We start from the raw sequence: 17,070 nt of genomic DNA on the forward strand, positions 1-17,070 counted from the left end.
TGTGTGTATTGTTTTGAATTGTTAGGTATTACTGCACCGTTGGAGCTTGGAACAGAAGCATTACGCTACACCCGTGATTACATCTGCCAAATATGTGTACGCGACCAATAAAATGTGATTTGATTCAAAATGTTTTGATTTTGAATGAAGTACAGAATATTTGAAGTCAATTTTCATTGTCCTCCAGTGGAGTTGCTGACATTGTCTCTACTCTTCTTTCTTTTGCTCTACAGACCCCAAGATGCAGGCTCTACAGGTTTTGTCTCTGGCTCTGCTGTCCGTTCTGGCAGCGAACGCCCAGACCTTCCGCCCTGGAAAATGCCCCCAACCCCCCGTCCAGGCAAACTTTGACACCGCCAGGGTGACTATACCAAACACTTATTACTGTATATTAAGTTGCGGACACACTTTACTTGGATAGTCTGGATTTTCCATCTGTAGATGCTCTACAGATGGTTATACTATCAACAAATCTGTTGATAAGCAACTGCTTACTAAGGTTACAGTTAGGATTCGTATTAGAATAAGGGTTAAGATTAGGGTTAGAGCTAGGGTTAGTAGATAGTTGAACTGTTACTAAATGTCTGTAGATCATCTACAGATGGACTATCCAAACAAAGTGTCCCTGAAGTTGCTTCTATGCATGTGTAGTAATTTGGATAGTTCATCTGTAGATGCTCTAGTCTATCGACAGGCTATCAGTAACATTTCAACTATCTATCTTAATAACCCTAGCTCCAACCCTAACCTTAACCCTTATCCCTTATCCTAACCCTAACGTAGATCTATTCCTGGGGGGGAACCTAACCCCAGAGCACTCAGCCATTCCATGTCATAAAATTGTCATGTAAACTTTTATCTTTGTCTTTCGTACAGTATCTGGGCATGTGGTATGAGATCCAGAAGCTCCCTGCCATCTTCCAGAAGGGCGAGTGCAGCACTGCCACCTACTCCTTGAAGAGCCCCGGAGTAGTTGGTGTGCTCAACAGGGAGCTGCTGTATGTAAATTTAAGAGATTGTTCAACAAAATAAAATGTTTGTACATTAAACTGAGAATCAGAGATATGACGTTGCCACGAGCAGCACCATAGATCCAGATGAGCACAACGCAAGAAGATGCACCCAGAGAATCTCAGAGTATCTGCGCCTGTGCACAGGTTAGCTTCAATAGCTACAATGTGACAGTTTCTGAATCTGAAACAGCAAGAGAAGTTTATCATTACGCTTCAATGCTGTTAGTTGTTGTGGAAATCGATCCGACATTGCTGTTTACTTCATGAATCGCTGACTCTAACTTTAAAGGAATAGTTTAGCAAAATGTAACTAATTTTACATGAAAGCAGACTGTCCTTTAATAACCCACGTCCGAGGCTCCTATTCAATCAACTACAGTTAAAGAGAAACCGCACTGTGGGTTTACTCAGAATGGTAACTTAAAAAAGGTGGGATGTCAATATCCAATGAAAATGTTCACAGCTTGCGTGGGGGTGACTCGGTAAACAAGGTTATCACCTCCGATACAGCATGAACATTCAGAGTGAACGTGCAAGTGCTGCTTTCCTTTATCTACTATTGATTGAATAGGGGCCCATGAGTAAGTAGGCCTCACAAAACGTCATTGTTAAATGTGTTTAACCTCTCTCTCTCCTTTTTCTCTCAGGTCTAACAACACTGTCAATGCTATTACTGGCTATGCTAAGGTCAAGGACCCCTCTGAGCCCGCCAAGCTGGAAGTCACCTTCTTCGAGGGTAAACATACCTCTAATATATTTGTCTCAACATTCTTGTGAGGTTGACCTATATAAGTCCATTTGACATTTTATGTTGTCTGTCTTTGACCCATGTCTGGTCTGAGGCGTATATGTCTATGTATACTGTATGTTTTTGAATATATGTTTTCCTCTCCTGCAGACTCTTCCCCTGGCCCCTACTGGGTGTTATCCACTGACTACGAGGGCCACTCTGTGGTCTACAGCTGCACTGAATACCTGGGTGCCTTCCACGTGGACTTTGCCTGGATCCTGAGCAGAGAGCCAACCCTCTCTAAGGAGAAACTTGGGGAGCTGTACAACGTGTTCACCTCCAACGGCATCAACATCGACGTGATGACCGTCACCGACCAGAGCCAAGAGCTGTGCGTTGACATGTCTCTGTAGGCCTAAGAGACTACCTGATTCAGTCTAGAAAATGCATATGTTTTACATTCATCACATGGCATGCACATAGAGTCCAAATTGTTAGGACATGTAAGCACCTTCATCTGCGTTTCAGCTGCGGATTTGATCTACGCAGGTGCTAGCACCAGCCGAGCGAGCCTCCCTCTTTAGTGCGAGTGAAGTGAGTTTGGAACAACTGAATGTATGCTCCTTGGAAGTAGTTTTCACATACAAACATGTTTACAAATTAATACAAAATTAAAAGCTGAAATTGATTATAAGTATTCAATCCCTTTGTTATGGCAAGCCTAAATCATTTCAGGAGTAAAAATGTGCTTAACCAATCACGTAATAAAATGCATGGACTCATTCTGTGTACAATAATATTGTTTGACATTATTTTTGAATGACCACCTCATCTCTGTACCCCACACATACAATTATCTGTAAGGTCCCTCAGTCGAGCAGTGAATTTCAAACACAGATTCAACCCAAAAGACCAGGGAGTTTTACAATGCCTCGCAAAGAAGGGCACCTATTGGTAGATGGGTGCTTAACAAATCACGTAATAAGATGCATGGACTCATTCTGTGTACAATAATATAAAACATGTAAAAAGCAGACACGGAATATACCTCTGAGCATGGTGAAGTTATTAATTACACGTTGATGGTGTATCAATACGATACAGTGATACAGGCGCCCTTCCTAACTATGTTGATGGAGAGGAAGGAAACCGTTTAGGGACTTCACCATGAGGCCAATAGTGACTTTCAAACAGTTACAGAATTGAATGGCTGTGATAGGAGAAATCTGAAGATGGACCAACAACATAGTACTTTCTCCACAATACAAATCTAAATGACAGAGTGAAAGGAATGAAGCCTGTAGAGAATATAATAACCCAAAACTTGCATCCTGTTTCCAACGAGGCACGAAAGTAAAACTGCAAAAGAATTGTCAAAGAAATTAACGTTATGTCCTAAAATACAAATTGCCTTGAAAATATGGCTGCTTCATGTTATGGGTATGCTTGTTTTTAGAATAAAAAGAAATGGAATAGAGCTAAGCACAGGCAAAATACTAGCGGAAAACCTGGTCTGCTTTCCAAAAGACACTGGGAGACAAAATACACCCTTCAGCAGGAAAATAACCTGAAACACAAGGCCAAATATACACTGTTGCTTACCACAACCAGATTGAATGTTCCAGATTGGCCCAAGTCACAGTTTTGACTTAAATTGGCTTGAAAATCTATGGCTGTTCGACTTGACAGAGCTTGAAAAATTGAAAAATAATCTGAATGTGCAAATATTGTAGAAAGCTCTTAGAAACTCACCCAGAAAGACTCCCAGCTGTAATTGCTGCCAAAGATGATTCTAACATATATTGACTCGGGGGTGTGAATAATGATGTAAATCAGACATTTCTGTATTTCATTTTCAATAAATTAGCAAACATTTCTCCAAAGATGTTTTCACTTTATCATTATGTGGTATTGTGTGTATATGGGTGAGAGAAAAAAAATGTAATCCATTTTCAATTCAGACTGTGACACAACAGAAATGTGCAATAAGTTAAGGGTTATGCTTACTTTCTGAAAGCACTGTATGTGCACGCTGAATGCCCTAACCGCTAGACCACGATTGAACTAATTTGTACAGTTCATTCGGAACCTTACGATACACTAGACACTTGTTGTAGTCTAGTGGAGCCAAATATCTATATTGTGTTATTAAGCTATAAAAAACAATGATTGTTGATGTGTATGACTGCATTTCAGATTTAAATGTTGCAGTAATAGGACCTAGGCCTAGTTTTTGATTGAGCGAGAAAGAACATTATTTTCATAGCAAGCCCTGATCCCAATGACTCGACAGACTGTTATTGACCTGGGGACAACAAATTCCTGTTGAATGGGCGACATGGAGCAGGGGCCTGCATGGAGACTCTGAGCCTGGGCCGTCTGGAGGGAAAGCAGGGTCACAACTTGCACCTGGAACACCTGCATTCTGGATCCGACACACACAGACAGTTTAATGTGAAGAAGTACTTTAAAGACAACTGCTGATGTAAAAAGTGCTATAAATGTGTATATAAATATTTACACATAAATATATAAACATAGACATGAATAATTAATTATAATGCAGTCATGATAATTACATTCTGGGTTATTGACATATAATAATTATTAATTATAATTAGGCATATTTGTTCTAAAATATTTTATTTTATCTTATTTAAAAAATGTTTATGCTTTTCAGAAGAAAAAACATTTTCAAACAATGTTTTAGTTTTGAGACTTACAAATAGTAGACAAACAACCTAAATCTAACCCAAGTAATCAGACAAGTTTACCGATAATAATTGAACATGCATTACTCAAACCCAACCAACATGCAGCATGATGCTCCTCTAGGGTACCAGTAATTGCGTAGCTCAACCATGAATGAGAGCAATGTTCCCTCAAAATAAATTGAGCACTCAGCAAATTTCAGGTGTGCTGAGCACAAACTTGAACTTTGTGAAAATTCTGCACAACTGCCAGCGCACATTTACTGGGAACAATGAGCCTGTACCCGCTTACAGTTTTAACAGTGGTCAAGTAGGCTACGTTGGCTATTTGATCATTATGTAGTGTCACGTTCTTGAGGAGAGACAGACCAAGGCGCAGCATGATATGGGTTCCACATCTTTTAATTCGTGAAACACACAAAAAAAACAATAAAGAGCAAACAACACTTGAAGCTATGGAGTGCTCACAGGCAACTATACCAAAACAAGATCCCACGAAACACAGTGGGGAAATGGCTGTTTAATAGGATCCCCAATCAGAGACAACAATGAACAGCTGCCTCTGATTGGGAACCATACCAGGCCAACATAGAAATAAACAACCTAGATTACCCACCCTAGTCACACCTCGACCTCACCAAAATAGATAATAAAAAGCTCTCTCAGGTCAGGGCGTGACAGTACCCCCCGCCCAAAGGTGCGGACTCCGACCGCAAAACCTGACTCTATAGGGGAGGGTCCATGTGGGCATCCAGCATCAGTGGCGGCTCTGGTGCGGGACGAAGAACCCGCTCAGCTCGTGGATCCACCAGCATCGGTGGTGGCTCTGGTGCGGGACGTAGGGCCCGATCATCCTGCCATGGATTATTACTGAAGGCTCCGGGCCATGGATCATCACTGGAGGCTCCGGACTGCGAACCGTCGCTGGAGGTTCCGGACTGCAAACCATCGCTGTAGGTTCCGGACTGCAGACCATCGCTGGCGGCTCTGGACTGTGAACCGGAACGATGACACACTTTGCACGGCGAGTGCGGGAGCTGGCACAGGACGTACTGGGCTGTGAACCATCCCTATCCTTACCCCCTGGGGGCGGCCCATCAGGAAGTCCTGGATGCAGTTGCAGAGGGAGGTGTTTTGTCCCAGGGTCCTTAGGAATGAGCTTGTCCTCAACTGGCAGCTTCATGAAATAGTATCCGCAAACCTCCAGTCTCAACGTCAACAGTGAAGAGGCAACTCCTTGATGCTGGCCTTCGAGGCAGAGTTGCAAAGAAAAAGCCATTTTTTTTACTTGCCAATAAAAAGAAAAGATTAAGATGGGCAAAAGAACACAGACACTGGGCAGAGGAACTCTGCCTAGAAGGCCAGCATCCCGGAGTCGCCTCTTCATTTTTGACGTTGAGACTGTTGTTTTGCGGGTACTATTTAATGAAGCTGCCATTTGAGGACTTGTGAGGCATCTGTTTCTCAAACTAGATACTCTAATGTAATTGTCTTCTTGCTCAGTTGTGCACCGGGGCCTCCCACTCCTCTTTCTATTCTGGTTAGTGTCCGTTTGCTCTGTTCTGTGAAGGGCGTAGTACACAGCGTTGTACGAGATCTTCAGTATCTTGGCAATTTCTCGCATGGAATAGCCTTAATTTCTCAGAACAAGAATAGACTGACGAGTTTCAGAAGAAAGTTATTTGTTTCTGGCCATTTTGAGCCTGTAATCGAACTCACAAATGCTGATGCTACAGATACTCAACAAGTCTAAAGAAGGCCAGTTGTATTGCTTCTTTGATCAGAACCACAGTTTTCAGCTGTGCTAACATAATTGCAAAAGGGTTTTATAATGATCAATTAGCCTTTTAAAATTATAAACTTGGATTAGCTAGCACATGTAAATAGTCATTTACAACATTAACAATGTCTATACTGTATTTCTGATAAATGTTATGTTATTTTAAATGGACAAAAAATGTGCTTTTCTTTCAAAAACAAGGACATTTCTAAGTGACCCCAAACTTTTGAATGGTAGTATGTATTTATCACAAGTAGATCAACATTTTCTCTGGCCCATTTATTTCTATTTTACAGTCATTTATTTTCTATTTTATTTTATTGTAATATTAGAGGCCATATGTTATGTACAGTAATATGACTAGTTAAATACTCTCTTGTGTCCCAAAGCAACAGGGATGCCTGTTACTCAAGGATTAGGCTTCAAAATAAGTGATTGTGTGTGCTTTTTGTAACCTGTTGAAAAAAATGATGATATACAGAATTTTAAGAAATTGATCATTGTTTACCTTTGGACAGCCCTGTCCTGCCTTTTTTAATGGTTAAACCCGCTTTTAACCTTTTTGCCTCACAGTGACTCCATAATACAGGATGCAAACAAGCTGAACAGAAATCCCGATTTACACCCGGAGATTCTTAAATTAGCAGTTTAGCTAACTGTGTTAATACTCTGTTTACCAAATTCCTAAATCCTTTATTAGTGAGTTGCTCTTCTTTTTGGTGGGATGAAGTGAGCATTCCCCTCACGATATGTCTGTCTGGTTTGGCACCTTGCCCCCCAGACAGACAGACAGACAGACAGACAGACAGACAGACAGACAGACAGACAGACAGACAGACCAGATTTAAACCCAATTTTCTTACAGTAAAATACATAACTGTGAATGTTTTTTTGTGTTTGTCAAATATATGACAAATGTTCAAATACTGCTGATATATTTGTGGTAAATGTCAGCATTTGTGTGTATTGTTGTTTTGCATATCTTGAGGAATATGACTTATTTACATGCTTTGTGAGAGTGTGCGCCTGTCTGTGTGTGTGCATAAGCATAGCAACAGCATAATGACCCTGAGTCTACTTAGCTCTGCCCGATCCTCATGCTCACTCCTAGACTGGGGAGAGAGAGAGAGAGAGAGAGGGAAGGGGAGGGATGCAAAAACACCCCCACCCGGCCATCAATACCGCACACCTAGCTGTAGACTAATCCCACTTTATCCCTCCAGCATAAAAAAAAACGTAAATCGAGGGGCCTCTGCTGTAAGCGGGTGGTAAGCACAAACTGTCAGATTAAGAAGTCTGAGAGGATGATCCCGGTCACACATTTAGCAGGATTTTATTTCCTACCAAATGACCAGCTTGCATGTTTGGCCAGAATCAACGTATTGAACTACAGGGAGTCTTAACAGTTGTGCCAAACCCAGAAACCTCACCCCCCCAAAAAAACATGATTGTTCTTCCCACATAACACAGTCCACACGGGCAACCTTCCCTGTACTGTTAGTGGCCACCGAGTGGTAGTGATTACTTATAAGGCCTCGCCATCGGAAAAAAAGGAAGCTAAAGCATTTAGGTGTCTTATCTGCAGCCTAAAGTGCTAACAAGGGCTTAGTGGGGTAAATGTTAAAAGAGGTTTAGCTGCCCAACGCCTAAGGCAGAACTCCTGGGAGTAATTACTGTGTAGCGCCTGGTCCAGCCGGTGCGTAGTTGGACGAGAAGATCACCTCGATTTCAGTAAAGGGGGGGGGGCTTAACACTGGAGATAAAGCCAGACTAATGGAGATGAGGCGAAGCGGTATTTAAAGTTATTTTTTGGTTAAGGCCTTTAGTTAGTCGTTAGCTATTGACACAGAACAAGGGTGTGGCTGATTGGCTGATCGGTTTGAGTTGTCACTTAACTTATCAGAGGTGTCTAGCTAGGCTAGTATACCAAGGCACTAAGGAGTCTGTCACCATCAGATATTGTGAACTCCTAACCTGAAGATCGAGTCTAGCTTGAAGGTTTTGTACTGCTTTTTATTGAAATTCTATTCAGATTACCTTCTCATTCTGTCTACTTCGTTGGGACAAGCCAGTCACAAGCTCTTCTCATTGGTAGGAACTTGAAGGTGAGTTAATTGATCTTTGTGTCCACTTTCTCTCTGTTACTCTTCAATCCTGCTTCTCTCTATTCTACTATCTCATTCATTCATTCTAATGTGTTGCAAGAGCTAAACACTTTTGAAATAAGATTTTATAGCATTTCATCATGTAAAGATCAGCAAATACCATTAAAACAATATATATATATATATATATACATACACACAGTATATTGATTCTATCTACGTTGACTCTACTTATTTCAAATTGTATGCATTTCAGAAAATAGACATGGTCAAATGTCTACATCAACTTTGTATCCCCGAAATGTTATCCTTAAAGGGATAGTTCAGCGATTTATCAAAATACATGGGGTTTGGGTCCAAAATTGCTAGCTTTAGCATTTGTTGACAATGGCTAGTCTAAGCGTGGGTAACAAAAAAAAGTGTGGATTGCAGTCACTCCTTGTCTGTAGACTGCTTTCAAAGTAAGAAAATAAATATCAAAATGACAAATTCGCTGAACTATCCCTTTAACTTGTTGCCTGTTTAGTTCATTTATTTGATTTCTGTAAAATATTTAGGTAATGATGCTTTGAACTATGCACCTGTCTGTAGCTCCGACACTTTCAAACATTTTCAAAAAATGTGAAACTTTATTTCTCAAACCTACCCAATACTCTCACGTGTTAAATCTAAATTAAAATCTAACTAAATCCAAATCTAATTAAAATCTAAAGCTAATTGATATCAAAATGGCTCAGGTTCATTCAAACATAATTACAAGGTATTTACGGTCTCAGCAAAAGTACGTCTCGCACTTGTTTGTCACTAAGAGGGATTAAAATGTTTCAGACAATTCTGCTGTCTTGTCTGGTATGACCTCCCCAAATGCAAGGCTTCATGTAAGTCGTCAGCAATTTTCCCTTAGCTCATTCTTGTAATGAGATTAGCCCGGGCAGCCGCAAGTTCAGGCACCCAGAGCTCTAGGCTTAGATGCAGTGTAGCTTCCACTTGTCACATGCATGCCAAAATCCCACTTGGTGTGTGGAAATATGCCAGATTGGATGGGGAGACTCCTAAGTCTCACTGTTTGAAACCTCAAGCTTTCTAATGTTTTAAAAAGGTAAGTGTTTATCCAATTGAATGGCATTACTCTGATTGGCTACTGGGTAAAGTGGCCTGATTTCAAATATACCATAGAATCAGCTAGGTGCTTAGTTAGCAGAGGTGTAAAAAGTACTAAAATATCCTACTCAAGTAGAAGTATTGTAACTATAATGACATTTTACTCAAGTAGAAGTAAAACTACTACACTCAAGTTAAAGACAAAAGTAGCTAATTTAAAAAGTACTCAGAGTAAACAGCAATTGAGTTACTTTTAAAATAAAACACTGACCTTGATAATTAGCTAATTTCCCTAAGGGTACCTGAACATTGTTACACATGAATGAGAAAACCTTTAAGACACCACTATAGATGTTGCAATAGATTGATAAACTATAGGCTTCATGTACAGAATACATTACGTTATGTAGTGTTCCTTCAGCAAAAACAAAGTTCTGTTCTACTGCCTTCACTTCTCTCTGAGCTTGCTGTTCAGTTTCAGCAGGTGCCGATTTTCAAAGAGAATCAAGTTTATCCTGGCTCGCTTTGCAGTGAATAGCCGTCCAGCACATCTAAAAAGATTCTCACAGGTGGCAGAGGCAGGCAGGCCTGTGCTCAGTTTGAGAGACAGCTTTTTATGTATGGAAAGGAATGAAGCAAGTCCATCTTGTCTGACAAACAGGAAAGGTACCCATCAAGGTCCCCTTTACCTTGTGACCTTTTGGGCATCAGTTATGAGAAGAAATTATCTTCATCAGATAAATACTCCCTCTGTTGCTCTGTCTCGTCTATACATTATGTTAACCTGTATCGTGGCAAATACACAATGAGTATTTCTGAAAATTCTGCTTTGTGGCAACTTAGTTCATCATATCACTGACATTACAATAACCCACCCAAACACAGACTTTCCATACTTTTCAGTGGTGGTCACAGTCGTTTAAGATGAGGGAGGATGGTATTTTTTTTACATGAACATGGCCTTTTCTATTTCTATTTACAGCATATTGGATGACTGTTATTCATATTACATTCACCCAGCTCAATGTAACATCGATAGGTTTAGGCTACTACATGATACGCAAATTTTTCTCTGTACCAATAATGAGGTTGCTACAACCTAGCCTATGAATGAAAGTTTACGACGTACTGTAGGTGCACAGGTCAAGAGAATTTTGAGTAACCAACGTGACAGTGACACATTCAATACCGCCTTGCACACTCTTGCCTGCATCCAGCTGATCTAGGGTGTAATCATTATTCCAACAGTTGCAAACTAGAGTTTTTATTGGACAAAGTCAGGTATTTTTATCCCTGTTTTGTTACGTTTTTCAACTGAATCGGTGCAATGAATACACCCCTGATTACACGCAAACATAGTACACTTTAAAAGCAGCCACATACAAACAGCTCGTTGTATATTGTGGCGTACAGCAGGTTAGCCACCGGGGGAGACTTGTCGAGACCTGGTGACAGACGGAGTCTCTGCTGAACGTGTCAGGTCTCAACGGGATCTCCGGCCAGGACTAATTGGGACTGATTGTGGTTGGTGAGTAATCAAGAGGCTGATTGCTCACCAGCTGGACGAGTCCCATAAAGCTGCCCGGAGGGCAGCACACGGGACTGGGGGATAGGAGGTTATTCCCGTATAGTCGTGTTCAGTACCAGAGATAATGGCGGGATCTCAGTTTTGTTCCCCATACGATACAGCAAGACCCCGTAGCCCAGAAGGCGGTATCCCAGATGAGGTCTCCTTATTCTTTTTTCTTTGTTTGTTATTTAAATAAACACACTTGAAACCGAGCTAATACAATTCTGTCCGTGTCTGATCTGTGTAAACGTCTTGACCAAACCACCTGGTCTGCCACAATATATAATTCCCTCTCGCATCTATCTACGCGCTATTCTCCTCTCACCCTTTCCCTTCGCTTGTGGACTTCAGTGCACAACACATCAGCTGTCTGTGACCAGGTGAAAAAATCTTTCCAAGCCAAACTTTCGTATCATGACTGCTAACCGCTACACACAGCCTACATCGTTGTCACATCATAGTCAACATGTATTTAACATGTATTTTTAACCTCACACTTGACGTTAAGGAAATCCCCAAGTTAAGGAAATCTGCTTTTATACGGCCTCTCCTGAAAGGTGGAGATCCTTCGCTACTTGACAACTATCGACCCATATCAAAACTGTCTGTACTGTCTAAGGTAATGGAATCCTTAGTTAGTAGGCAGCTGAAGGCCTACCTCCAAGAAGACAACATCTTAAATGGAATGCAATCGGGTTTTAGGTCTGGCCACAGCACTGTTTCAGCAACATTGATGGTTTTAAATGACATTCACTGTGCTCTTGACGAGAAGTTACAATGTGTGTCTGACATTATTGATTTGTTAAAGCCATTTGACACCGTGGACCATGCTGTGTTGGTACAAAGGTTAAAATGTTGTGATATAACTGGTCATGCTTTAGATAGGTAATTTATAAACCAATCAAAACGTACATAATGTGTAATGGCAGATGGTTGTAAATCTGAGTCAATAGAGTTGTGCTCAGCTGTTCTGCAAGGTTCTATTTTGGGCCCACTGGTGTTCATTTTGTATATAAACAACATTGGGGATCATAGTCAAACAGCGCATGTTAATTTCTATGCAGGTGACACTGTTCTTTATTCAAGTGGTAGTTTATCTTTAGCATTTAAAAATGCTTAAAGAGCATTTAACACCATAGAACAGAATCTGTATGATTTGAAGCTGGTTCTGAATTCAGGTAAAACAAAATGCACAGTAATTTCAAATGCCAGGCATGTTACTAGTCATGTCATTGCTACATTGGATGGACATACCTTAGAGCATGTCAAAGTGTAAAAATATTTGGGAGTGAGGGTGGATGACAAGCTGAGCTTCACTGTTCATGTGGAGAACTTGATAAGGAAGCTCAAGCTGAAAATGTGTATTTATTACCGGCATAAAGCTTATTTCTCTCTGGAGACCAGGAAGGAGCTGGTTCGATATACATTACTGGCGGCTTTAGATTTTAGTGATGTTATATAAACTCAGCAAAAAAAGAAATGTCCCTTTTTTAGGACCCTGTCTTTCAACAATAATTCATAAAAATCCAAATAACTTCACAGATCTTCCTTGTAAAGGGTTTGAACACTGTTTCCCATGCTTGTTCAATGAACTATAAACAATTAATGAACATGCACCTGTGGAACGGTCGTTAAGACACCCATTCTTATCTGCTTTTAACAATACCAAGAATTAGAACAGGCCAAGGTAGAAATAATTTTAGTTACTCAGCTCCGTGGTCCTGGAATTCTCTCCTGAACATTTTAAAATTTGATGATCTAGTCATGTTGGTGGAGTTTAAACACTTGGTCGATGTAAATATCATAGAAGAGTGTAATTGTCTTTAGGAGAGCAGTTTTTTAGTTATGACATTTTTGTTTCTTCACGTAATATGTAATTGTTGTACTGTATGTGTGTCTATAATTTTGTTCATTGTTGTGTTAGTGTATGATAGTTGTTTCCCCTGCTGCTGTTGGACCAGGTGTCTCTTGAAAAACAGATTTCATCTCAATGAGAAAAATAAGATGTTGAATAAAGCATTTAAACATAGCTACTCGAACTAACGTGTTAGTAAACAGCAAGCAGTTTAGCAGTTACACCATCGGGCTCCGGTGGCAATAAATTCATAAAACCAAAGTTCCATTGTTGGAAAGCCACCTAGCTAACATGACACCCCTCTCTGTTTGAGCTGGGTGTTTGACTAGGCTAAACTAGCTAGCTGCATTCGACGCTAGCTAAGTAAGTAAAAGTGAAAAAATATATAGTACCAGTCAAAAGTTTGGACACACCTACTCATTCAAGGGTTTTGCTTTATTTTTTACAATTTTCTACATTGCAGAATAGTAGTGAAGACATCAAAACTATGAAGTAAGACATATGGAATCATGTAGTAAACAAAAAAGTGTTAAACAAATCAAAATCTATTTTATATTTGAGATTCTTCAAAGTCGAATACAATTTTATACAAGAATACAATTTTTCCCTTTCTATCTGATACTGGCTTTTAGGTTAATTCCTAATGTACATGGAGAAAGTACATAGCTAAAAATCCTAGCCAGGTCTCTCTAAATACTGTGTCATGACCATGCAAGCTAGTATTAGCAAGCTAGCATTAGCAAGCTAGCATTAGCAAGCTAGCATTAGCCTAGCTAATGTTCTTAGCTAGCCCAGATGTCGTACGCCACCACACATAGTGACAATGTCTTGCTAGCCACAATAACGGCTATTATGTAGCTAGCTAACTTAGTTGCAAGGATAGTTAGCTAACATTAGCATGCTAGACATGAAGGCTACTAGCTGTTAAAGACATCCAGTTCAACATTTTTTATGATTTATATCTAGTTATTACATTTACATTTAAGTCATTTAGCAGACGCTCTTATCCAGTTATCTTACCTCTACATGTTTCCTCAAGTTCGAGACAAGAGTTTTTGTATGAAGCCACCTCCGCCATTCTGGGTAAGGGTAGGGTTGACTAACTTTTTGTTTTTGCATTCGGGAGGGTTGTGTGTTCTTTTAGTGGGCACACGGAAGGGTAGTGCATTTTTTAATCCCGTTTAAAGTTACTCCATCTAGCCAAATTTCCTAAACTGCTTGCATGCATCTCCCCTATATCAAGGTGTTTTGATACTTCCCGTATGCACTACGCTTTTCCATGTGCTAACTTCGACCATACCACAGGTCAATATACTATAGTCTACCAGTCTTTCTATTCTGCCCTCCATCCACAATTCATAGTGACAATAGGGCTAGGTGGATCATGTGTCCAGATCTTAAATAGGCTAACTAGCAATCATACTGCACATAAAAGGATTGAAAGCTGCATCAATTTTCAATATGAATCCAAAACAATAAAATAGCAATAGCTGATAGGCAGCAGAGAGGCCAGGTTCATCATTGAACATGAAAGAACAGTGAAGACATGAGACAGCTCAAAAAGCTCCCCTATTGTTTAGGGACAAAACAGTGACACTATCGAGATTAGCCTACAATGCAATGACTAATTGCGTTATTGTTTTCGAGTCCAAAATTCAACTCTAGGCTGCAGTGAAAATGTAATTTGAATAACTGTGCAAAAGCCCTATGATTTCAATGTTTGATTCCATTTGGATCAGTTGTGGGTCCACTCTCAGCAGTTTATAAGGTCCAAAATGTCACAGTAGCAGTTCAGCCTGGCTGTACTTCTGTTTTTACTTCTGATACTGAGATGTGCTGTATGTTGCGTATCATCATTATCCCAAGTCATCCTGTAATAATGTGGCCGCGTATGCTCCCAGCAGGCTTAACGTGTCTTCTGCTTGTTCTCCAATCCAGTGGCTAATTCCTCGCGCACCTAGTACCTAACGCTTCAATATAGCCTAAATATTTGTAATTGTAAAAAAGAAATGTATTACGTTTTGCATATGGCATTAACACAACCAGTATAGAACAAGAAGGACCGCACACTGTTAAAGCTCCCAATTTGCCAATACCAGAGTAGGCACATGTTTTCTTGTGACAAAAACACCAGCAGACCTAGAGCTGAAAATGTGATTTAAACCCATTTAATTTATCTTTTTTTATTCAGTACATGGGAAATTAACCACAAAAGTTATTTTTATGTGCAGTGTTTATTTACTCGCAGACTTTTATGCGCAACAAGCCAATTTGATGAAAACACAACAGTGATGAGCAAATGCACATAATTGTTTTCATGCAGATTTTTTTTATATGCACATGAATTGGATGTAACCCCCCTAAAGCGGGATTCCAGCTCCCTGACCATCTGTTCGAGAACAAATTGGTCCACAGCTGAATCTAGTTGATGTTCCCTGCCTTAAAGATTCTGGCAAGTGCGAGAGTCCAGTGTCACTTTGATTATGCTTGCACATCATGGTTAACCAGCAGCCCCAAACATCTAAAAAAAGAACCTACAGATCAGCTAAAACAAGCTTGTAAGAATTGTACTCCCACCTCATACTCATCTGGGGGTCGAGCATCTGTGGAGTAATATTAATTCAACTTGGTCTGGTCCACAGAATTATCAAGGATTTAGCCCCCAGGTACCAATCCAACTATTTTTCATTTGATAGAGATGTCCACCAGCATAAAACTAGAGCCAGAGACTCGAATATTCCATTTGAAATATGAGTCTATCTGGTAAGAACACATTTTTATATACATGTGCTGTTGAGTGGAACAAACCACCACAGCAACTCAAAAGCCATATCAACCCTAACTACTTTTAAAAAATAATGTCAAAAGCTGGCTAATGTGTGAACGGTACAACCTTTTTTTGTATGTATCAATGTAATTGTATATGTATCAATGTAAAAATAAGGACCACAATGGAAATAAGACCTCAACTTCATTGTGCAATCCCGGTCACTTTTTAAATTCTTTGTACTGTGTGTATATATATATTTTTTTTTCCCTGACTAATAAAATCAATCAATCCAAACTGTGCAGAGGCCAGTTGACGAATGGAAAGAGACATCTGTTAAAAAACACCAAAAAGTTTAATGACATTCAGAGATTGTTAACCCATGCCTTAATGCTGGATAGGCCTACAGGGTAGGGAGGTTGACATAGTCTATTTGTTGTGGTGTAGAAAACGTAAACCATGCAGTACGCTTTGTCCATTAGCTGTGTGGAAAATTTGTTGCATATCATTAATATAATTATAAATATGGCATCAAAATGTTGAAAATCTGATTTCCCCTAAGCTGATCATTGTCTGCAGCTGGCTCTAATCGTAGTGTGGGCCTAATGAAAGAAGCAGTGAGAGTGAGCTCGTCGGCGAACCATCAACCTTCTGGCCCATAGCCCTGCATGCCATCAACTGTGCCACAAAAGCAAGCTAAAGTGGTAAAGTCAATTACCACTTTTCTAAACATAGGTTCACTACAGTTGTTGTTATTTGTTGTCGTAAACATTATTTTGAGTTAATTCTGAGGGTGGAGGGTGTGCTTTTTTTCAGTATTTTTTCTGTTGGGGAAGTGATTTAAAAAAATGCATCTTGATTGGACTGTCTTTAATTTCAAACTGTCCCTAAGCAGCTTGCATTGCATGATTACACTGTCACCTCTCCTATGCTTGAACGAGAGCCAGTCACTGAAATGCGGCCAGGAATCAGTGTTGCCAGCTATTTTTCACTGAGTAAAGCTATTGACTCCTTGATTTGTCGCTAGAAGAAGCTAATAGATGTTTTGCCATTGCGGCGACAACGTCACATCACCAATTTGCCTTGCTGCGGCATAGCTGTTGTCCCCAAAGTAGCAATTTTGCCTCCTCTTCGCGCCACACACACCCTTCCCTTCTGCGTCTCTGTCTGTCTGTTGCACAGACAGCTTCTCCCACTCTTGTTTGCAGCAAAATTGAGTTGGAAAAGTCACTAAATGCTATCAAAACTGTAGAAACTAGGTGGAAAAACTCCCCGAATGCAGCCCGAAAAATAACAGAATTTGTGGCTAGCCTCTTTTAACAATTAATGTTGCTGGATGGGTCTGAAAACTTGCTAAATAGAATGACAAGTGGCTAAATTGACAACACTACCAGGGATTCTCCTCCCCGTCCTCTTCAGAAGACGCAGACACTGGGGG

General features: G+C 40.2%; 1 protein-coding gene across 1 annotated transcript; it reads left to right on the forward strand.

Moving 5' to 3' along the window:
* The first annotated feature begins 241 nt into the window (after positions 1 to 241).
* LOC135507300 (apolipoprotein D-like) lies at positions 242 to 2,156 on the forward strand. Its single transcript, XM_064926872.1, has 4 exons — positions 242 to 361; positions 877 to 998; positions 1,661 to 1,749; positions 1,912 to 2,156. The coding sequence occupies exons 1-4, from the start codon at positions 242 to 244 to the stop codon at positions 2,154 to 2,156; spliced, it is 576 nt and encodes a 191-aa protein (XP_064782944.1).
* The last annotated feature ends 14,914 nt before the right edge of the window (positions 2,157 to 17,070 follow it).

This window comes from Oncorhynchus masou, chromosome 3 (genome assembly GCF_036934945.1).
Source record: "Oncorhynchus masou masou isolate Uvic2021 chromosome 3, UVic_Omas_1.1, whole genome shotgun sequence".
NCBI lineage: Eukaryota > Metazoa > Chordata > Actinopteri > Salmoniformes > Salmonidae > Oncorhynchus > Oncorhynchus masou.

Excerpts from the sequence above, each read along its gene's own strand:
- LOC135507300 (XM_064926872.1), top strand. The coding sequence starts at position 242 with ATGCAGGCTCTACAGGTTTTGTCTCTGGCTCTGCTGTCCGTTCTGGCA. Across the intron at positions 999-1,660 it reads GTGCTCAACAGGGAGCTGCT|GTCTAACAACACTGTCAATG; the intron begins GTATGTAAATTT and ends TTTTTCTCTCAG. Across the intron at positions 1,750-1,911 it reads GGAAGTCACCTTCTTCGAGG|ACTCTTCCCCTGGCCCCTAC; the intron begins GTAAACATACCT and ends CCTCTCCTGCAG.